Below are 24,686 nucleotides of genomic sequence, written 5' to 3'. Positions count from 1 at the left end.
AGAGCACCAGGTATTGTATGTAAGTGATGAATCCCTAACTTCTACATATGAAACTAACATTACATTGTATGTTAACTAACTGGAATTTAAATAAAAGCCTGGAAAGAAAAAAAATCTCTCTTAGGAGTAATTTGATGAAGAGAATAGAGTGATGGGGCAAGATGATCAGAGAAAGGACACACTGTGAGATTATCCACACACTGGACTGCCCTCCTCTGTGGATCTCTGTGACACAATGGTGTCATCTCTGACAACTACAATTCTCCTATAAAGTGATTTATATTTTTTCATACCCCATCATCGAATACATTATCTGGCACCTAGCGTGTACTCACTAAATGAATGAATTACCCTGTAAATTGATACATTTTGAGTTGAATCTGCAAAGCCAGAGAAATTGTGAATTTCATGCTAGTTAAGACACTGAAATAACAATTTTGAAAAAAAGACAAGCAAACTATAATATGATTTGTAATAAACTCTCTAAGGTATAGAAGAAACATGACCTCACAAGCCTGTAGCCAGGCAGCTGCCCAGCAAGAGAAATGAGGGAAGAAAATCAATTCCATACAGCATTCTAACTTTTAGAGCATAATTCCAAAGACTTTCCATGTTGCAAAATTTTCCAAACTGCAAATCTCTTTCCTAGACAGTAGGCAAATACTATTCTTCCAAATGCCACAATGGTTGAGAATTTATATCCAAAGGAGTTCCAACATCATTACTGACAATGATATAACAAATTTGAGAGTTTGGGCAACTGAGTTCATGTGAAATCAACTCACAGTGGACAAGCCAGTCATTATGTTCTTTTCGTGCAATGGATTGCCAGTCCGTTGCATGTCTGGGAAGATGCAGACCCACCATTTTTAGCAAACTCTTCTCAAAACTCTTGACCTCTCAGTCATAAAACATGGTCCCAAAAGTAAGAGAATAATTTGTAATTCACTCTCTCTTCCTCCTCTTTCCTTTGTTATTATTATATTAAGACGATTTTCATGGACCAATGCTAAGGGACGACTTACCCAACTACAGATGGCTTTGTCTATTGCTATATCATATACATATGTGTTTGCATGATTATTATTACCCTCTACGTGAGTAAAATCCATGCAAAGTAAATTACAATAGTGACAGGCAAAAAAATGAATAAGTTATAAATGAAGAAATTGCTCTTTCAAAAGACATTTTAAATAGGCATCTTACGAGATGAAAACATTGTGGAAGTGTTTGAGAGGCTGGGGTTAGTTCTTTCTACAGCTGGGATGAGTTTCCCAATTCCTCTGCACGGGAAACTGAGTAGAAATAACTGGCAGAGTCAGAAGGCCAAAGCCAAAGCACATGTCCCATCTGGAGGTGTAAGCAGCAGCCACATTCCTTCCACTGCATAAAGCGCCTTCCAATTATCCCTTCTCACCAGTGAATGTTTTACCAACTTGTTTTTCACCCTTCAAATGTATGACCAGGCTCCACACCACTGGTTTTGGGGTTGTGTTTTTTTGTTTTGTTTTGTTATGTTTTGCTTTTTGAGGGGGAGAAGCCATTGTTCTTTTATTTTCTTGCTGTTTTTGTTTTGCTTTGTTGTTGTTTTGTTTTTTGGGGGGGGGTTTGGTTCTTTTTTTTTTTTTTTTTGGTCATTATTGCTTTTGCTGTTGCCCAACTTAAAGACAGAGGAGGTACAAAATCTATAGACATACCATAGTAATGCTTAAACATTGATGGTTTTTCTGTTCAGATTTTATACCAAAGGAAAAAAAAGAAAAAATATATATATAGTCTCCAGGTTCATAAAGTGTAGAACTCTACCAAAAATAAAATAAAAAACCACACTCCCACGTGTTAATGCCTTCGGGTGGAGCTGACGTAACTCTCTCAGGTAGAGTTGATGAAGTGAACAGATGGCAGAAAGGAAATATTTTTAAATTATTCACTAAGTGCCAAGAGTTGGGGTAGGAGTGTGATGGGGGTGGGCAGTGCTTTCTCAAGCTACTAAACCAGCCCCGTGCCCTCTGTACCACCCCGGTTGTTATTAGGTAAGGCAGCTACAGCCTAATCCCACCAAGCCACACGGCCACCTGTGCTCCTCTGCCAAATGATTCCATCATGAAGTGCTGAGTTCATAAAACACAGGGGCCAAGAGTCACTTCTCCCCACTTCCCAGCCTCCGAGCTGTAGGCTTGATATAAACTGTTATTTTGAAAAAAGTTCCCTTTGATCATATGAGGCTTACAAAATTACAAAAATAATCTATGGGAGAAGAACACTCCAAGGATATACTGTGATATTTTAAGTAGACAATCAATAGGTGATAAAAAAAAAATATCCCTAAGGCGTAGTACAGACTGAGATTGGTCTTGCGAGAAGACTAGTATCTGGAAATGGAAGTGTTCCACTCATAGGATAATCTCAAAGCACGGTTAGTGCCCAGAGGAATACGGTTCTTCGCTAGGAAGCAGAAAGTTTATGCTACGGGTAATTGTTCAGCTGGGTATTAAGGGCATCACATGACTTACTTGCATCATGGTAACAGAGACGGAAAGAAGAAAGGAAATTGTAAAACTGAGTTCAAGGCCAAGAAGAGTTAAATTCACTAATCTAATTATGGTGTTTATGATCTATTATTATTTTCCTAGCAGCCTCATCCTTTCACTAATTTTTACAATGTGGAATCCTTACAAGAGTACACTTATTCCATACGGTATTGCCAGCTATGAGGGGAACAGTATCGAACCTCCTAGACTGTTAGCAATCTTCCAGTATCCAGGATCCCTTTGAAAATTGGGCTGTGGTTGACCAATAATTTCCATATCAGTAGAATCCATTGTGTTCAGCTGGCATGCAAACAGATAAGCAAGGTGCTTCTAATTAGTGCTGTATAATAATGAGCTATCTTGTGCACAATTTACAGGGAGCCACAAACTGTAGCCTTCGTTAAAGGAATGAGCTGAGGCCTATGTCTACAGAGTGACATGGCATTTGAATAAAACAACAGGTGTCTGAATTTTCTGAGGAGGACTAAGCCCTCTAAAATTGAATAAATAGATCTCTTCACACCTGCTACATTCAAAGTGAAGTTGGGAATCCTCCCTTTATAGAATGTTCCAATACATTAATATTTAAATTTTTCTCACTGCAACCATGTTATGCTCCCTAAATAAAAGCTCCCTAAGCTTCTCCTTGGCTTGCTGCCTTTATTTAGCTAAGCTGGCATTCCATAAACTCAGATCGATTTGTCAAATGTATTTTGGCTTGAAGTGAAACAATTAACAAGGTTCTGAAGGACAGCAGAGAACAGACTCTGTAGTGCTTTAGAAGTGCCTGCTCTATCAAATATTTCCCTTTTGGATTCATATTATCTAAAGGAACTGGAACATGATCGACGCTTTGACACTGTTAAATTCTCACAAACACAAAAAGCAAGAAACATACTGATTTGCTCAAGTATCCTGCTGACCGAAAGAGCATACACCAGGAGAACATGAAGTTCAATATCCAGAAACATGCATTAACCAAAGGTAGCATGGAAGGAACCATGATATAATTGAATGTGTAAATGAGCTGAATTCATTTTGGGGGGCCGCTATTGAAGGACTGCGTTCCACTTCTAAGATGCCTCTTTAGCTATGCCATCCTGCAGGCAAGAATTTGAGCTTTCACCGAGCCCCTGGGAGTAACCTGCTAGCAACGATGAACAGTTTGGCCTTGGGGGGATGTGTGTGACAGTGGAGTGGAATAGAGGGCCCAGTGACCCTGGGATGGGATGCTGAGGTAACATGGGATGCTGAGAAAGAGTAGTGGCAGCACCTCCGTGTACCCAAGCCTGGGGGACAGTGCTTTCAGAGAAACCTAAGCATCTTCCAGTGGAGCTCATGGTTCTAGACATCAACCCAGCAAGTACCTTCCCCACGGTCCAGAATGGACAGCACTGCTGGTCACACAGCCACGCACACTCCCATCTGCACACACACACACACACATTTGTGGTTTCCTTTTGAGGATTCCCCGCCCCACCCCCCTCCTTGGACAGATGCTAACAAGAAAACTCTTCCTCACAGATGTGAAACTGCACATTATTGGCTAAGTTGGGAGAAACACTGACAATTCCAAGCTGGACATCAATGTCCTAAAACTGCAACAAAACATGAGAAAGAAGTTATTTGGGCGCACAAGTGCTATTTTCGGAACAAGGATGTCAGCAGATTACAAGGGTGGTGTGACTAGTGCCGGACTGCAGGGCTCCGCGGTTTGCAGATTTCTCCAGCTATTTTGTGGTATCTTCCAGGTCTCAGGCGGAAGCCCTGGTGAGCAGGGATGAGGCAACGCCTGCTGCAGAAACACTGAGGCGGCGTTGTTGTGCGGGTTCGTGAGGCAGAGGCGAGAGCCAGAGGGACACAGAAGCCCACCTGCTTTGGTCGTCACTTTCAAGAGGTAGCCATCCAGGTCGATGTGGAACTGTGGCGCCTGGCAGGGCAGCGCGATGCGCGAGCCATTCCAGCGCACGGTCAAGTGCTGCTGGAGGCTGACGGTGCTGGAGCCCAGCACCAGGTCCACAGACTTGGTCCAGGAGAAGGAGCGGGTCCTGCGCGCGTCGTTCTTCACCAGCACCTGAAAGGGCGAGGCAGGGGAGGAGCAGTCTTTTGTCAAAACGTACTGACACGTCCCCTGAAAGTTAAATGTCCGTCCGTCAAAAGTGTTGTAGTGGGGATCTCCGAATACTGTGCAAACGCCAGGCTCTGCGGATGAGTGAGAGACAAAAGCAGGTCATAAAGGATTCAAAGGATTCAAAGAGAAATCAGGGGTCCCTGCAATAAACCTGGAGGGAGCACCTGCCAGGCAAGGGAGGGTCTTAGTAGAGATGCACTAGTGGAAATCAACTTAAAAAAAAAAAAAGAACTGGTTGTTTTCAAAGTCTGTGCCAAACCTCACGGGGCATGCAATATTTCAGGTACTTTTATATGTGAAAGTTATTTATAACACTTCCAAGTTTTTACACCATCTCTGTTTTGGAGCCTTGATGTACTTCTATGGTCTTAACATAAGCTATGGAGAAATAAAACTAAGATAATTTTGTGCACAGAACTGGCCTCACTGCATAACACATATAAACAAAACCTAAATAAATAAATAAATGGCAGCAACATAAATGACAATACAGCAAAGTAATAGTATTATTTCCATTTAACTGATTCAAAAACATGTGGAAACCTCGTATTCTAAATGTTACTCATGGGTCTTCATTTCTTAGACGTATTGTATTTCATTTTTTAGAGGTATTATATTCAACACCCATGTATTTACTAAGGACAAATAAATAGAATTGCCAAATAGATACATGTTTAAATACCACTAGGAAACAAAGTACTAATAAAATTAATAGTCCCTGTGTTTTTTACAAATACAAGGTTCGATATTTTGATCTGTGTATCAAAATGTAAAATTGGGGAAAAATAAATTGTAAACCTATCATTTAGTAGATTTAGGAAATTCCAGTGCATTCATCACTTCAAAATACCATTCATTCAAATATTTGTGAAACCCAGGTAAAGTTTTACACTTGGAGCATCTCAAAAAGTTTTAGAGAAAATTAAACATCGTTTCTTTTTCTTAAACAATATTTGGCATTGATTTGTTCTCCACGTAAAGATTTTTTTATCTGTTTTCAGGGAGGCATGAACAACCAGGAAATGAGGAATTCATTTAGGTAAAGCAGCCAACATGATGAAAGAACTATAATCAAAAGATCAATTTCCATTTAACACCAGCATAGGTCAAGAATATGAAACTATCCTATAAGCAATTGCTCTGAATATGTAAGAGAATAATTAAAAGTCAATACAGACGGAGGATGTGCCAACTGATCTGATAGGACCAATGGGATCCAAGGCAACCATATGCTTTTAATTTCTAAAGTGTTTGGAGAGTAATGTTGTTTTGTATTATGATACATTATGTCATTACATATGTCAATTACATTGGACTCCATATAAATCACATGTATTTGCAATTTGGTGAATTAACTGCCTGTTCTAAGTTAGCTTTCCTTGTCAATAACTCATAGAGACTCAAAAAGATACAGATTTTTGTGTGTAGGATAGTTCCAATGAACAAATACTTCAAGGAATATATAAAAGGCACTACTTGGGGGAAGAGGGTGGAAGACCAGGATGGGGAGAGAAGCTTTGAGAGCTCAGCGACAAAATTTTAATTTGCCCTCCATTTCTGTTCCTTTCTTGTCCTTAATCGTTTTTTCCTTGTGACTCCAACTCCACCCCCCACTTTCCTAATCCTATATCCACCCCCAACTAGTGTTCCCACCTATCTAACCAACCCATAATGCATGTTCCAGTCCTCTCTCCACACGACTGCTTTCAAAATTGTCCCATCACACATTTCCCTCACATTCTAACAAATGGAATCTCTCCCTGGCATGAAAATGCTGGTTTTTTTTCATTGACAGGGAGCAAGGCAGTTCTTGGGACACCTTGCCACCAAGTGGCATCAGGAAAATTATAGTTCTGGGTTAATACTATCATGTGCCACAAAAAGACTGGTCACATGACCACCAGATGCACCAAATTCAAGAGAAGGGCTTTTTCAGAGTTTTTAACACACCCAAGAAATCACCCAGAACCAAGCAAGGCTTTTGAGCTTTCGAGCTTGAAACAGATGGATCTCAGCCTGGAGAGGCCAAGGCACTAATGGAGAAGCTGAAATACTCCAGAAGAAATCCTCTCTCAGCTGGGAGCAGGAAGAGGAAATGCCTACACCACCTGCCCAGAGTCTGCAATTAGCAATCCTCTCCTTGCACCATCCAGGGCTTCTGCTGGTTTTCTGACAACTGCAACCAAATTATTATTAATAAAACCAGTAAGAGCTAGCATTAACTGAGGAATCACTACCTCCCCTAGTGCTGTTCTACATGCCTATTGATCCCAGATACATTGTAAGAAAATGGATATTTAGATTGTCTCCTAACATTAAACAAACAGCTAAGCCCTTGGTAGTAAATCCATAACATGAACTATTATCTAGTCATTGAAAAAGTTTATGAATCATGTTCACGATTAAGGAAATACTTATGACATGTTAAGTGAAAAACAGGAAACAAATTTCTGTCTACAGGATCATCTTAACTGTGTTAAAATAAATACACACACACACACACACAGACTGTAAACTGTGATTATTTCTGGGTGGCAGAACCATGAGTGATACTTTTTCTTCCTTTCTTCCTTTTGCTTTTCTGTTTTTGTTTTTGTTGTTATAATTTTGTTTTTAAAGTCAAAATGTGAGCACTTGTACATAAGACCAGTTAAATGACTGAGCAAATCCTCAAAGAAGCAACAGAAAATATATAGCCTATGGTGGCCCCAGGGAAGGCTGAGCTTACTCATAGCTGGGCAGAAAGCAATGAGGGACATCCAGGGGGACCAGGCGAGGGAAATCATGTGTGAACAAGGCTGTCAGGAAAGATATTTTTCAAGAGGCCCTAACTTGTGGAAGAGAGGGGTTTGGAGATCAGAATGATTTTTCTGTATAACAGCGAGATAGAAGAGGCCAACAAAATTTCATGACTAGGAAGATACTTGAGAATTATGTGTTGCATTTGGGGACATTTGTATCATGAGCTAAAATAATTTTGAAACTTTGGCCCTTTTTCCTGGCACCTCAAGGTCCCCATGCCAGATCCTGCAGAAGCAATGAGCATGTGCACTGGAGGATGGCTTAAAGTGCGAATCTCCAGGGACACACAAGCCACCTAGCTGGAAGGACAAAAGCTAGACAAACATTTAAGGGACACAAATGAACATTGTAAGCTCATACCATTTTTTTTTTCCAGCAGACCCAGTGAAATGAGCTGCAGTCCAAAAAGTCCAGATGTCTGGTCACACTATTCTGGAAAGCTTGGAGTGATGGTTAGAGCTAGATAAATGGACCATTCTATAACTAACCTTATTTGAATGTGTCTAAGTCAGAGGATGGAGAGAAAAATTCCAATTTACAAGTAGTGGTATGTTTTTTTCTAAGTCCTTTAAATAAAATCATCAAATGTCATTTTTGGTTTGGTTTGTTTTCCTCATATGTACACAATGTCTAAGCATAAAAAAACATTAGAAGTATATAAATCCAAATATTAAGAGTGGGTTTTTCTTCTCTTAAGTAATAGAATTATATGTGACATGTATTTTCCTCTTTCTTGTTTATGTGTATTTACATTATTATTTACATTACATTTCATTATTTACAATGACTAGGTATACTTTTGGAATAAGAATATTTGCCTTACAAAATTAAAAACACTGGATTAAAACATATTGCTTTGATGTTCCATGCTTTAATAAGATTGCAACGAGAATTAAGAGAGTCAGGCTGTTTCTAAAAACATAATTCCAATATTTTTCTCTTAACCTCATCAGGTATAGGTATTTCAGCCACTGGTATATTTATTCTAATGAAATGCCTTCCTTCTGAGAGCAGTGATTGTTCTCAAAACATCAGTCAAATAAAATTAAGGGAAAATTACACAGAATGTTATAAAGAAAGTAAGAGAAATCAAACAGACTCTAAACCCCTCTCCCCAAAACACAACCAAACAAAAACAGAAAAGAGTAAGGAAGAAAAAAATATCATTCATGGTTCTGCAACCAAGAAATAACCACCGTTTACAATTGTGTGTGTGTGTGTGTGTGTGTGTGTGCAGTGTGTATGTGTATTTTAACACAGTTAAGATTATCCTGTACATGAAATTTTATTTCCTCGTCACTTACCATGTCGTAAGATTTCCCCAGTCATTAAAATCACTTTGAAAACATAGAAAATGACTCTCATCCTCAGTCCTTTTCTCCTGCAAAGAGGAGGGTTTCCCCTACTCATGGCACCACAGCACCACACAGATCAGCACATTTCCAGAAGTGTCCTAACCACAAGAAAGTCTATCAAATAAAAAACGGCTTTAAACGTTTCTCAACACAAATTGCAGGGAATCAGGCCCTGTGGGACTCTGGGTCCTTGGGTCATGCAGGGAACCCCAGGTGGGTAAGCTTCGTGATGATGTGCCAAATTTGGGTAAAGAACCGGGAAAGGCTGGGATTAGAAACACTGCCCTTAACACAAGCCCTGATGCTGTTGGTCTACGCTCCTCCTGAACATGACGTAAGCCTCTGACATAAAAAGGCTGTGAGTGCCCCAGCAGAAACTGAACTTCTGCATGCAGGAGGCTCTGGCCTCACACACAGGTGTCCCTGACAGCTGTTGCCCTGCACACTCCAGGGGCCAACAGATGCTCCAACAAGCGGCACCTGGATTCCTAGAAGATTTTGCATCTTTGTCTTCTTAACTAAAAATTTAATCTAACTTTACTGTGCGAATGGGGGCGAGGGTGAGCAGAAAGCCGGTAGTAGGTTTCTTTCTACAAATCTATAATTCACCAGACAGACTTACAAATCTATATAAGAAAAACCGATTTTCAGAAGTTGAATAGGCACCTGAAACTAATATACATATATATATACACTATCTATACATATATATATATACACTATATATGTGTATATATATATGTATATATGTATACATATATAGAGGTATATATAGTGTAGATATATAGGAATATATAGTGTGTGTGTATATATATATATATATATATATATATATATATATATACACACACACACACACATATTAAGTTGAGTAGGGATACCATTAAGAATGTAAAGTTCTTTTCACATATTTTCCATATACTCACCAGTCTCAAACAGAAAATCAAAGAAAGCAGTCCATACCTTCAAGATCTAATCTGAAATACACCTAACCCCAAAGCCATGGCTGACTTCCTAGGGCCTCCCCAACGGAGCCCAGTGCTTCCTCTCACCTTCCCCCCTGCAGTAGCCTGTGCCTGTCCCACACTTGACAGTTCACAGTACATGGATCCTTCACTTCCTGTTCAAATGCCAACTCTGCACAGTGCCTTCCCCAATGACGCAGCATCCCTCTAAGTCCCCCAAGCAAAACTGACCAATAGTTCAGATTATCTGGGACAGCCTTAACTTCAAATGCTCCATCCTACAGATGCATTATGTTTTTCGGTTTGAGGGTTAAAAATGTCACCACCAAATCCACTGCAGGCTTATGATAAATCAATTTCTTCCATAACTTATAGTTAGAATGTATCCTTAACTCCCAAATCAGGTTTTAAACTCCTTATACGTATGTTCTGTTCTCAGTGCCTGGCACACTTCCTCGAAAGTTGGAGGCATATACATACGTATTACATGGATTCATCTTGCATTACTCACAGCAATGCCCGCTATAATACAAGTTAGCTTTCCATAAATATTTGTTGAATGAATGGGTTAATTAATTAAAGAATACATGTTAGTAGAAAAAGCTAAACTGCCCACACTGAACTTACTAAAATAGATGGGTAATGACTAACATACAGCAGGTTATCAACAGGATTTTTCTTAACCAGTTAACTAATTGGATCATTCATTAGTGCTCTCAAAAAAAAAAGGAATTAAGGCTGCAGATGAAATTAAGGCTGTTAATCAGCTGACCTCGAGATGGAGAGATTATCCTGGATAATCCAGGCAGGATGAACATTATCACAAGCATCCTCAGAAGTGAAAGAGAAAGGCAGAAAAATGAGCGTCACAGTGACATAGCACAAGGTGGACTCAGCTTGCCATCGCTGGTTTTGAAGACAGAATAGGGTCTCAAGCCAAAAAGGTGTTAAAAGCCTCTAGGTGTTAAAAAAGATGAAAACAAACAAACAAACAAACAGGTTCTCCACCAGAGCTTCCAGAAGAAACACAGCCCTGCTGATACCTTGATTCTGCCCATTCAGAACCACTTCAGATTCTGATCTTCAGAACAATATGTGTTGTCTCAAGCCACAAAGTCTGTGGTAATTTGTTATAGCAGCAATAGGAGACTCATACATTTAGTGATAGCTGAGGTGAGTAGTCTAAAGTGACTAGTTTATGCCAGGAACCATGCCAGACGCTTTCCACATTTTGGCTATCCCCTTTAATCCTCACTACTGCTCTGCACGCTGTATATTATTACCCTAATTTCTTAGCAATGCGTTCAGAGACATTGCCATGTTGCCCGTGGTCACTCGGCCAAAAGCAGTAAAGACAGAGTCCAACCCAGCTCTGCAGCTCTGAGGCCAGTGCCTTCCTCATCACCACTTGATGCCTCCACTTATACCCTGTACACAGCATCCTGCTCAGTTGTTGTGAACTAGCTGGGATCACAAAGCTCTTTGGGGATCTGAAGAAATGTGTGAGACATTCTTCCTCCCAAATGCACAGAAACGTATCCACTCAAATGTAGAGGTTCATGGACTCTCTGTCCCAAGACTGATCAAGGAATCCATCACCTTTAGCTTAAGAACACTATCTAGAAGTTAATTATAAATGATATTATATGGTTCTCTTATTTGATATGTTTATATTTCATCTCCCCAACTACATTACACATTCCTAAACTCAGGGTCTGTACCAGCTTTTTATCCATTTCCTCCAGAGGGCCTTCCAGAATACTGGAAACTCACCAAACTTGTTAGAGAAGATTCAGTTTTATCTCTCTTGCCATCCAAGCTCTGACCTTAATATGTCTACTGTCTATAAACTAGAAATTATTATTTATCACTTGAGGGCTGTGCACCTGAGCTGAAAGAGGTGGGCTTCAATCTGTAAATTAATCTCACTTTAGAGCTTTGCAAACATGAAATATGTTGCATTGAAGACAGTCCTGGGTTTGCATCCTAGTCTTGCCACTTAAAGACTACAAAATCATGCACAGACTACCTAGTATCACCTCAAGTTTGTTCACCTATAACGTGGTTCTAAAAACAAGTACCTTGCAGGTTGGTTATAAAGATAAAGACAGTATTGGAAAAGTGCTGAGAATGTAATAGATGCTCAGAGAGTAGTTACTATTAGTTTTATTATTACAAATAGTATGCAAATCCAGCAAGTCGATATCCACTGCTGGTGAAAATAGGGCTGGATAAGACTGCAGCATACATGTAAAACATAGACATGTTGAAAAGACAACGTGAGTTGAGTCCATCTATAAAAGACATATAAAGTGTAGATCTGGGGCTACAACAGAGTACGCCTTCTAGGCCAAAAGAAGAATGTTAATCAAGTCACGGGGCAGCTTGCAGAAGAAGAGCAGGACACCGATCTGACCAGAGTGGGGAGTTACTTCGGGAGATGTGAGACACCCAAAACATCTAAATAAATTGGCCTGAGATTTATTGCCAGCATGAAAAGTTTAAATGTATTCCAAAGAACCAACATTCCTTAATGTGTTCCCTATGAAACATCAATCCTGCCTGTGACTCTGCCAAAATAAGTAGAAATAAAAAAAAAATCTCGGCAGCTCAACTTAGTTCAGGAGGTACTCCGTAGTCTATCACCCTCCTGAAAGTTTACCCTGCACATTGGCATATAAAGGACCCTGCCAATTCCGCAGCAAAGAGACATATTTAAGTTTACTTGACCCAGCATTTTCCTCATGTATTTAATCACAGAAGCTTGTTTTGAAATATTATTCATTACTCTTCCTCGGCACTAGTGTTTTATAAAACAAACTTTGGGAAACTGCGAGAGACAGTGAAGGAAGCCGGAGTTCTTGTGAAGGCCAGGGCCCTACAGAAAGGGCTGAAGGAGAAAAGACAGAGGTTAGTTGCAGTCAATAGGTGAAAGCTCTGGCCGCTGTGGAAATGGGAAGGGAATTATTTATTAGAAAAACAACACAAAGAGACAATCAAGCAGATTTGATGACTTATTAGCAACGTGGGGGACAAAGGCCAAAACGATGAGAAATAACATTAAGGTCCCAAATCTGTGCAGCTGGGTTAATGGGGGTGCCAGAATTCAGTCAACAGATAGGGGTTGGAATCAGCCGTTCATTTCTCCATCCAACTCCCAACCAACACAATTAAGAGAACCAATGGTAGCAACTGTTAATAAAATTCAAATGCAGTACTTTGGAAGAATGTGGTCTCCAAAAAAATTAGGAGCTGAGATCTACCATATTAGCATCTTGTCAAGAAGTCATATGTGAAGGTCCTCAGAAATCAGAAACCTGAATGAGAGAGCAACTCCAGGAGGGGTGCTGTGGAGGCAGAGCTGTGAGCTCACAGGATGAGAAGGTGAAAAATAAAAGGAGAAGAGTTATGTGTTCTCAGGACAGATGTGGAAAGGCAGAGCAGAGGAGTGGAGCAGGGCCAGAGTGGCTGGGGGCGGAGAGTAGTAAGAAGGGATTGTGATAAGAAGAAAGAATGATAGTACTCATAAATAAAAACTTCACATCAAAGGGAACTACATAGTGCAGCTAGTGAGTCATTTCTCCAAACTCCCAGGGAAGGTTAGAACTCAAGTGTTGTAACCCAAGAGACTGGAGGTTAAGTGACCTAATAAATGTAGATATGTTTTTAAAAGGTGAGCAGATACAAGTGCTTTCAAACAGAAGCCGCTAGTCATGCAGAGAGAAAAGAAATTGGCAAACTTCATGTATGTTTGGAGGCAAGCCTCTAAACGAATAAAAATGTAGTCAACAGAGAACATAGAATAGTTCTCAGAAGTGTTGGCTTTGGAGTCCCATAGAGCAGCGTATCAGCTGCCCTCACCCTATTTATTTTTCGGACTGTTATATCTCTCATTTGTAAAATGGAGCTTCTACTCCGTGGACCATTGTGAGGATCAGAGGACAGGATACACAGAGAATGTTCATCACAACACAGACTGACACAGACTTACACCCAATAAATCTTTACTGGCAATAGGACCAATTTTAGTGGCAAGAGATGTAGCAGTTTTTGTTGTTCTTGTTTTGCTCTTAGTAGACGTGACCTCCAGAGAGGAATAAATCTGCCTCGGCTTTGCATACAGTAATGCATAATTTATTATACAGTGTTTTCTGTAAAGTGAAATATTCATTTCAGAATCTAGGGTCTATATTGTTTGGTCACTTCACTGTATTTTAGGTACACTAATGCTAAGGGGGTTTAGTCACCAGTTCTTTCAGTCAAAACTGGGTATATGCATCTTTTTCCAAAATTCAAGATGGCAGCCTTGATTAAATGTACCAGATGTCTAGTAATGAATTTATATATCTTTTTCTGTTCAAAACATATTCTTTCAGGGGCGCCTGGGTGGCTCAGTAGGTTGAGTGTCCAGCTTCGGCTCAGGTCACAATCTCACGGTTTGTGGGTTTGAGCCCTGTGTCAGGCTCTGTGCTGACAGCTCAGAGCCTGGAGCCTGCTTCGGATTCTGTGTCTCCCTCGCTCTCTGCCCCTCCCCCGCTCACACTCTGTCTCTCTCAAAAATAAACATTTAAAAAAAAAAAGAATATTTTCCTGGTGCACCTGGGTGGCTCAGTCGGTTGAGTCTCCGACTTCTGCTTAGGTCATGATCTCACAGTTCATGAGTTCGAGCCCCAGGTTGGGCTCTGTACTGACAGCTCAGAGCCTGGAGCCTGCTTCAGATTCTGTGTCTCCCTCTCTCTCTCTGCCCCTCCCCTGCTCATACTCTGTCTCTCTCTCTCAAAAATAAACATTAAAAACATAAAAATAAAGAATATTTTCCTAAGCAAAGACCCAAGGAGGCCATATGTTATATAAGAATGAATATTGGACTAGAAAGTTAACAACAACAACAACAACAACAACAACAACACAGGTTGTCATTCAGCTCTTCCAGTTAATATTACCAAAGAGCCTCAGTTTCCTCACCTGGAAGGTGAAAAGGTTGACCCCATAATAAAGGTTCATTCATTTATACAATTCTTTGGTGCTGAAATGGTGATGAGTTTGAGTGACAGAACAACTCTACTCTTCTTTCTTACTCCTGGTGGAAATTCTACACAGTTATTTCAAGTTTAAAACTATAGTATTTTAATGCTGTAAGTACGAAAATTTGGAAAGGTCTTCACTTATCACTGAAAATACCTCAACCTGAGTTGCCAGACTGGGGGGGTGAGGGGTGGGGTGGAATCTGGAAAACTGAGTGGACATGGAAAACCAAGCCAGTATGATTTGGCAGTGGAGTACAGAGAACACCAACTATTACCACTCTGCACCCAAGCAGGCATGGAGGTGTCACCACGTAGATGAAAGCCTGGGCACTGAAGTGGGCATTTCCTCCAGGGTAGGGTGGAGGGAAATGCTATTAAATTGGAAACTCCTCCTAACATCCTTCTCCAATTTCTAATCCTTAACCTTTATAAAGCCCTCCGGACCTTCTCTTCCTTTCCCAATTGCAACTGGTTGTTAAACTGTATAAAATGACAAATAAGGCAACGGTAGATATTCCAGCCCAGGCCCTGGGGCCAGATTTCACTATAGGAATTCAGGCTCTACACTTACCTTGGGCATACTTCTTAACCACTAAGCCTCAGTTTCTCAGCTTTAAAATGGAGCTGATAACATCACTTGACTATAAAATGGCTGTGAGTATCAAATAAAGAAGATCAAACGAGACAGCCCACGAAAGTGGTTAGACACAGCAGACGCTAAATAAATATTAGCTGCTGCTGCTGCTGCTCCTGCGTTTCTTGCCATTATTATTTGATGATGATGATGACTGTTAACTAAACCATCAGAACTTACCAAGTACTTACGCCCTGTATGGACTATATCAAGTGGTAGATAAAAGATGACCCCTGATAACCTCAGGCCCCTCTTTCAGCTTTTCACCAACCCATGGCCAGAAATTGTAAAGTAACGGTATCCCTTACAACAGAACAGCAAAAAAAACCAGACAACAAACTGGTGTCCTCATGTCCCTTCCAACGCTGCTCCTGCTGGTGTGGGATTTCCTAGCCACCACGTGTGACACAGTTGGGTTTTATTTGCCACCTCTGTCTGCTGGTTGAGCCTCAGGAGTGGTGACAAACCCAACTCCAGATGCTCCAGCAGAAACTTCACTGGCCGCTTAGCTTAACACCTCCTTGGCAGGGTTAAAGTCAACACCCCAAATTCTTATTCTACAAGCATCTTGAGCTCTGGTTCAAATTTCCTTGCTTTCCTGAGTTAAGGACAGACCCTTGGCGTTAAGGGACCTGGAGTTGCCTACAATCTCAGGGGCCAGAAACCTTGCTCCAACACAGAATTACTAATTTGCAGAACCTCTGTCAGTGGAGATTTCTCATAAAGTGGGCCTCGAGGTCACAGTTTCGTTAAATTGTTGTTGCATTCCCCCTCCTACAGCCACTCTTTAATTGGAGATACCTGTAGGCATGCCCAGGGAGTTAAGTAAGGTGTGCCAAAACCAACCAGAGCAATTCCACAGCCCCTGTCCTGGGTGCACGCAGCAGGCAGGGCCCTCTCTGAGAGCAGGCACACTAATGCTGTGCACAGCTGGAAACTAACCCTGGGGGAGGGTTTAAAAAGTCACCTGGCAACTGTGAGCCTCCTTGCACCCTGAGTTGCTGAAATCTGATATTTCCTGTTACTTGTGGGACGTGTAGCTGAGGTTATGTCAATTAAATGCACATCTGTGCTCAGTATACCGTACCCGCCTTTGTGTTATGTAATCTTGAACTTTCCTTTTGAGTTGGGATTCTGATGGTTAGGGCTAATGTAGCTAGAGGCACAGCTTATTGAATCTATGGGGTCTGAGTTTGGGCATCCACATCTGGGCTGCCCTTCGTTGCCTCCGGTCTTGTAGATGGTTAAGAGATTTAATTCTCTCTCAGAGTCCGTGTCTCTCTGTCTCTGTCTCTCCCTCCCTCTCTCCCTGTCTACACACGCACACACACACACACACACACACACACTCACACACCCCTCTCTTATCAGTGAAAACTTTGCCACTAAGTATTATTTCCATGCCTGAAAACTGACATTGTGCCAGCAAAGAATTTATCCGATTCAAGTCTCGCTGATGGGTGGTTAGGTCAAGCTTTCACCTACTACTTTGCCAACTCACAGTAAGATAGCATTTTACTTAAACCAAGTGCTACATGCACAACAGACAGTGGCCTTCTTGGCACCCAGTTCACAGTCCTGTGACGCCCAGCACAGGCAGAGTGGGATCCGCTCTAGGCTATAGCTCTTACTTTGGCAAGAAACAGCATTTGCATGAAAGCTTTATAAAGTTTATTTAGCTTACTTCAAATATTTTATTTTAAATAAATCACCCAAACCAGATTTAATTCTTTTCATTTGGACAAGGAGAGAGAACGTCCATGTTATTAAAAGACAACAATGCTTTTCATTCTTCCTTCAGGTCTGATTTTAATATGACTTTTTTTTTTATTTTGATAGAATTATCATTGCCCTTTCAGATCAACCCCACAAAGACGGCTCTACTACGGGGAGTACAACAAGGTTTAGCCTAATTGCTGCTTTTTACCTAATGAATTGCAAATTACTACTTTCGCAGAGAAGCCTGTGAAAATGTTCTACACATTTACGTCAAGTTTCCTCTTTGCTATTCTTTTCAGGGGTCTGCAAGAGCCCCAAACACTACCAAGACAGACTAATCCAGTCAATAAGGCAGCAATTAGGCGGGATTTTAGAAACAGACAATCCAGTGTCACCTGTGCCGGAAATAATGTGACACTCATTTTTTTTTTTAATTTTTTTTTTTAACGTTTATTTATTTTTGAGACAGAGAGAGACAAAGCATGAACGGGGAGAGTCAGAGAGAGAGAGGGAGACACAGAATCTGAAACAGGCTCCAGGCTCTGAGCTGTCAGCACAGAGCCCGACGCGGGGCTCGAACTCACGGACCGCGAGATCATGACCTGAGCTGAAGTCGGCCGCTTAACCGACTGCGCCACCCAGGCGCCCCTGTGACACTCATTTAATGACAACAGATAATCAAAGTAAGTTTTAGACTACTTGAAGCCATACAATCAATCCTTTTCATTTGTGTATGAAACTATATATGAATCTAAGTCTTTATTCTTGCCTCCTTCCAAGAAGGATTGTGAATAGCTTATGGGCATACATACTAAATGATTCAAATCACATAAGGGGAGACATTTAAGGCAAAGTAAGGAGTCACTTGTTACTCAAAAGCTGCATGCTATTAGAGGTGGGCTACAAATTTATTTCTAGCTTCCTAGCAACTAAAGCAAAGATGGTGACTTTTAACCAGTCAAGATTAATTATGCCTTTATAATTTTTTTGGAGGGCTAAACAATGAAAATATAAACACACTCAACTAAATCCAGAGGCTTCTAGTCTGCATTTTTATACCAGGTTTGTTCTCCTACTTCATCTACTCATTGGGTGTTGAGAGTAAGTTACATGTACCACAGGTGTTCATGTCTGCATTCACCCTGCTGTTACCCTTGTTAAGAGTATCGATCATTCTCAACCATTTGCCCTGGGAAGGGGGTCGCAAGTGACCCCCAGGGGACGTTTGGCAATGTCTGGAGACACTGTTGATTGCCAAAATCTCCCGGAGAGAAGTGCTACTGGCCTCTAGTTTGTAGAGATCAGAGATGCTACCAAACAGCATACAATGTGCAGGACATAGCCCACAACAAAGAATTACCTAGTCAAACTACATAGCACTGAGGTTGAAAATTGCAGCAACTAATAGGGTGTGTATGGCTGTGTGTGATTTTGTTCGAATAAGATAGAAATCAGTCACTTTTCTCAGTATAGAAAACACTAGACTTAGTTTGTACTTCGTTGGTCTTCTCTGGAAACCCATATGTAAGAAGAGCTTTTGTAAATGACAGATTAGGAAAAAATGAGCCCAAAGTTTGTTCTGGATCCTGGATATAATGCCAAAGGAATTTCAAAATAGAATATCTTTAGGCCACAGCTAGGGGACATCAGAATATGTCTACCTGAATGTGTTAGGAAAATCTGGGCACTGCTTAAAAAAAATGGAAGTCATCCCATCTCTTAACTCAATCTAAATAAATAAACTTTGCCAACAGAATGTGTTTTATAGCATCGGTGGAAGAACTGCTGGAGAGCAAGAGAGAGTAAACAGATGGAAAGGACACCAAAGGAAATTGAGAAATAGCCATCTGATGATATCACATAGATTTGGACCAAGAACCACATGCCTGGGCTCTTCCCGCACTGACCTGCTGGATGCAGGTGCACAGGGTCAATGGTCTCCCCGGTGCCCCAACAGCTGGATGGTTTTGTCCTTTGCCAATTGCCTCTCTTAGTGACATAAGGTTTACAAATACAATAGTTCATATGACATGTTAAAAACTTGGTATTATTTTGTCATGTCCATCCTTCTATTCTTTTTCTCATTTTTTTTCTGATAAACCACCGTTGTTATAGGTCTGGCAAGGCTAGTTCATAGTGGATAAACTAATAATGAAATGTAACTTTTTGTTCAACTATCTCAATAATCATCACCTTGGTTCTTGTAAAATAAAGTCAGATAATTCAAGATTTGTGCTGTTTCTGCACAAGACTAGTCCAATGTTTTTATTAAACTGATAAGCAATGATCCTGCCTGACAGCACTGTGATTAGCAGATGTAACTTATCTGTGCTCACACAAATTGAAGAGCTTAGCTAGGAAATCTTAGGAGTTCCTCTGAACTTTGTCTGCTTAATAAGGAAATGCTTTCTAGAGAAATGCAAACATCTTCACTGACATGGCTATAGAGGAAAACTTCACCAATTTAAATTCTACTCTGCTCATCTAGAAAGGAAAGAAGCTGGAGGTAGCCTCCAGACCATCCATAAACAACGTTTCCTCACAGAGTTTCTGGGAGTTTGATTAAATGTAATAATTTACACACATTTTGAAATCAATTGGTGTGTTAGTCATAGGTAATTCCTCTTCCTGCACTAACTGTTGGGCTCTACTAAGGCATACTTGGTTGGCTTTCTTTGAGTTGTTTTATGTACGTCATTCTCTTTAAATAAAAGTTATTTTACTAAATCTACAATTTCATTTTCATTAATTCAATAAACATTTTAATCTAGTGTATAATGTATAATTGTTTAATAGCTCTCTATCATAGATAGTGTGATATATATACAACAAATATATTTATAATATATCACATACGTATCTATTGTCAAAAAAAAAATGCCAGGATACCTTTTAGCTATAAACTCTGATTTTAAACATGTGGAATAAACAAACTTGTGCCCACATGAAAGCTGCTTTCAGCCATCATCTAAGCCCACTTCTCTAAGGTTAACTAGTTTATAAAATACTTTCTAATTGATTTCATGGATTTGTTAATCCTGCTTATACATTAAAACACTTTGACAGTGACATTATTAATACTCCCCTTTTGATGAAACACTTCAGAAAACTATCTGCCTACAAGAGAGTATAAGAAACTCACTTCAGAATTAAGACACACATAGACTATCTATCATATCAGATATCCCATGCATATCCCATGCAAATGAAAATGAAAAGAAAGCTGGAGTAGTCATATTCATATCAGGCAAAATAGACTTTAAAACAAAGACTGTGCCTGGGTGGCGCAGTTGGTTAAGTGGCTGACTTCAGCTCAGGTCAAGATCTCACAGTCCGTGAGTTCGAGCCCCGCATCAGGCTCTGTGCTGACAGCTCAGAGCCTGGAGGCTGCTTTGGATTCTGTGTCTCCCTCTTTCTCTCTGCTCCTCCCCTGTTGTGCTTTATCTCTGTCTCTCAAAAATAAATAAATGTTAAAAAAATTAAAAAAAAACCAAAGACTAATAAAAGGCAAAGAAGGGTACTTACATAAAAATAAAAGTGTCAATGCAGAGAGAAGATATAACATTTTTATGTTAATGTCATGTTTATTTATATTAAACAATTTATTAAGTTTATATTAAATGTTACATCATAACATGTAACATTTAGAAATATATATGTACCCAACATAGGAGTACCAAGATATATAAGGCAAATATTAACAGAACTAAAGGGAAAAATTGAAAGAAATACCATAATGGAAGACTTTAATATCCCATTTTCATCAATGGATAGATCATTCTGACAAAAAATCCATAAAGAAACATCAGCCTTAAATAACACATTAAACCAGATGGACTTAATAGTTAGGTATTATACAGAACATTCCTTCCAAAACCAGCAGAATACACATTCTTCTCAAGTACACATGGAACATTCTCCAGGACAGGGCACATGTTGAACCATAAAAGTCTCAATAAATTCAAGAAAATTGAAATCATATCAAGTATCTTTTCCAACCAACCACAATGGTATGGAACTAGAAATTAATTACAAGAAAAAAAAAGGAAATACAAAAACATGAAGATTAAACAACATGCTACTTAGCAACCAATAAGCCATCAAAGAAATCAAAGGAAAAATCCAAAAATAACTAGACAAGTGAAAGCAGAAATGCAGCATGCCAAAACCTATGCAATGCAACAAAAGTGGTTCTAAGAGGGAAGTTCACAGCAATACAGACCTATCTCAAGAAACAAGAAAAATCTCAAATAAACAATCTAATTTTATAACTAAAGGAACTGAAAAAAAGGACAAAGCCCAAAACTAGTAGAAGGAAGGAAATAATAATGATCACAGTGGAAATAAATGAAATCAAGACTAAAAAGACAATTAAAAAGATCAATGAAACTAAGAGCTGGTTCTTTGAAAAAATAAATAAAATTGACAAACCCTTAGCTAAACGAGCCAAGAAAAAAAAGAAAAGAGACTCAAAGAAATAAGATCATAAATGAAAGTGGAAAAGTTAAAATTGACCTCAGAGAAATATAAAAGATGATAGGAAACTACTATCAACAATTATATGACAACAAGCTGAATATCCTAGAAGAAATGGATAAATTCCTAGAAACATACAATCCTCTAAGACTAAATCATGAAGAAATATAAATTCTGAATAGATGAATTTTTTGTAAGGAAATTGAAACAATAATCAAAAATCTCCCCCAAAACAAAAATTCAGGACCAGAGAGCTTCATTGGTGAATTCTACCAAACGTTCGAAGATTCAATACCTATCCTTCTCAAAATTTTCCAAAAAATTGAAGAGGATGAAAAGCTTCCAAACACATTTTTAAGGCTACCATTACCCTGATATCAAAACTAGATAAGGACACCACCCAAAAGGAAATTACAGGCCAATATCCTTGATAAACATAGATGTAAAAATCCTCAACAAAACATCATCAAATCAAATCCAAAAACACATTAAAAGGATCATATACATAATCAAGTAGGATTTATTCCAGGGATGCAAGAATGTATTCAACAACCACAAATCAATCAATGTGATACATCATATTAACAAAATGAAGGATAAAAATAATATAATCTCAATAGATGCAAAAAAATCATTTGACAAAAGTCAACATCCATTTATGATAAAAACGTTCAGCAAAGTGTATATAGAAGGAATATACCTCAACATTAAGTCATATATGACAATCTTATAGTTAACATCATACTCAACCACGAAAAGCTAAAAGCTTTTCCTCTAAGATCAGGAACCAGATAAGAATGCCCCTCTCACCACGTAGTACTGGAAGGACTACCCAAAGCAATTAGGCCAGAAAAAGAAATAAAAATCATCCAAATCAGAAAGGAAAGAGAAAAACGATCATTATTTGCAGATGACATGATACCATATAGAGGAAACCCTAAAGAATCCACCAAAAAAAATTAGAACTAATGAATGAATGAAGTAAACTTTCAGGGTACAAAATCAGTATTCAGAAATCTGGGCATTTCTGCACACTAATAACAAAACATCACAAAGAGAATTTTTAAAAATTTTTCACTCACAATTGCATCAAAAAGAATAAAATATCCAGAAATAAATTTAACCAAGGAAATGAAAGACCTGTACACTGAAAACTATAAGACACTGATGAAAGAAATTTAAGGAGACACAAATAAGGGGAAAGATATTTCATATTCATGGATTAGAAGAATTAATATTGTTAAAATGCCCATACTACCTGAGGCAATCTACAGATTTAATGCAATCCCTATCAAAATGCATTTCTTACACATCTACAACAAATAATACTAAAATTTGTATGGAACCACAAAAGACCCCAAATAGCCAAAGCAATCTTGAGAAAGAAAAACAAAACTGCAGGTATCACACTCCCTGATTTCAAACTTACTACAAAGCTATAGTAATCATATTTTTTTGGTACAAAAACAGACATGCAGATCAATGGAGTAGGACTGAGGGCCCAGAAACAAACCTATACATAAATGGACAATTAATGTATGACAGAGGAGCCAAGAACATAAGATGGAGAAAGGACAATCTCTTCAATAAATGACTGTAGGAAAACCGAACAGCTACATGGAAAAGAATGAAACTAGACCTCTATCTTTACTATACACAAAAATTAACTCAACTGGGTGTTATGCTAAGTGAAATAAGCCATATAGAGAAAGACAGATACCATATGTTTTCACCCTTATGTGGATCCTGAGGAACTTAACAGAAACCCATGGGGGAGGGGAAGGAAAAAAAAAATGAGGTTAGAGTGGGAGAGAGCCAAAGCATAAGAGACTCTTAAAAACTGAGAACAAACTGAGGGTTGATGGGGGGTGGGAGGGAGGGGAGGGGAGGTGATGGGCATTGAAGAGGGCATCGTTTGGGATGAGCACTGGATGTTGTATGGAAACTAACTGGACAATAAATTTCATATAATAAAAAAAAAGAAAAAAAATTAACTCAACTGAGTTTAAAGATTTCAATGTAGAACCTGAAACCGCAAAATTCCTAGAAGAAAACACAGGCAATAAACTCCTTGACATGTCTTAGGGACGTCTTTGTGAATCTGACTCCAAAAGCAAGGAAAACAGAAGCAAAAATAAACAAGTGGGACTACATCAAACTAAAAAGCTTCTGCACAACAAAGAAAACCATCTTCAAAATGAAAAGACAACTTACTGAATGAGAGAAGATATTTGCATACCATAGAGCTGATAAAGGATTACTATTCAGACTATATAAGGAACTCATATAACTCAACAATGAAAAAACAAAGAACCCAATTTAAAAAATGGGCAAACGCTCTGAATAGACGTTTCTCCAAAGAAGACATCCAGATGGCCAACAGGCACTTGAAAAGATGTTCAACATCACTAATTGTTATGGAAATGAAAATCAAAATCACAATGAGATATCACCTAACAGCTGCTAGAGTGGCAATTATCAAAAAGACAAGAAATAACAAGTGTTAGAGAGGATGTGGAGAAAAAACAATCCTCGTACACTGTTTGTGGGAGTATAAATTGGTGTAACCAGTGTGGAAAATAGTATAGAGATTCTTCAGGAAATTCTACCATATGACCCAGCTATTCCACATCTGGGTATTTTTCTGAAGAATACAAAAATGCTAATTTGAAAATATATCTGCACTTCTATGTTCATTGCAGCATTATTTTTTTTTTTAATTTTTTTTTCAACGTTTTTTATTTATTTTTGGGACAGAGAGAGACAGAGCATGAACGGGGGAGGGGCAGAGAGAGAGGGAGACACAGAATCGGAAACAGGCTCCAGGCTCTGAGCCATCAGCCCAGAGCCCGACGCGGGGCTCGAACTCACGGACCGCGAGATCGTGACCTGGCTGAAGTCGGATGCTTAACCGACTGCGCCACCCAGGCGCCCCTCATTGCAGCATTATTTACAACAGCCAAGATATGGAAACAATCTAAGTGTCTACTAATACATGAATGGATAAAGAAGATGTGGTATATTTCTATAATGGAATATCATTCAG

At 39.3% G+C, this 24,686-nt stretch overlaps 1 protein-coding gene across 2 annotated transcripts in view; it reads right to left on the bottom strand.

Moving 5' to 3' along the window:
* Positions 1 to 24,686, bottom strand: part of BMPER (BMP binding endothelial regulator) — a 250,315-nt gene that overhangs the window by 75,565 nt on the left and 150,064 nt on the right. The window contains exon 12 of one of the 2 annotated variants that reach the window (XM_043589235.1): positions 4,404 to 4,733. The exons of the other annotated variant lie outside the window; for it this stretch is intronic. Coding sequence (XP_043445170.1) covers positions 4,404 to 4,733 — 330 coding nt within the window. The remainder of the gene's footprint in view (positions 1 to 4,403; positions 4,734 to 24,686) is intronic. 2 annotated transcript variants of the gene reach the window in all.

Source organism: Prionailurus bengalensis, chromosome A2 (assembly GCF_016509475.1).
Source record: "Prionailurus bengalensis isolate Pbe53 chromosome A2, Fcat_Pben_1.1_paternal_pri, whole genome shotgun sequence".
In the NCBI taxonomy this organism is placed as follows: domain Eukaryota; kingdom Metazoa; phylum Chordata; class Mammalia; order Carnivora; family Felidae; genus Prionailurus; species Prionailurus bengalensis.
This window is presented reverse-complemented; position numbering and strand designations above follow the sequence as displayed.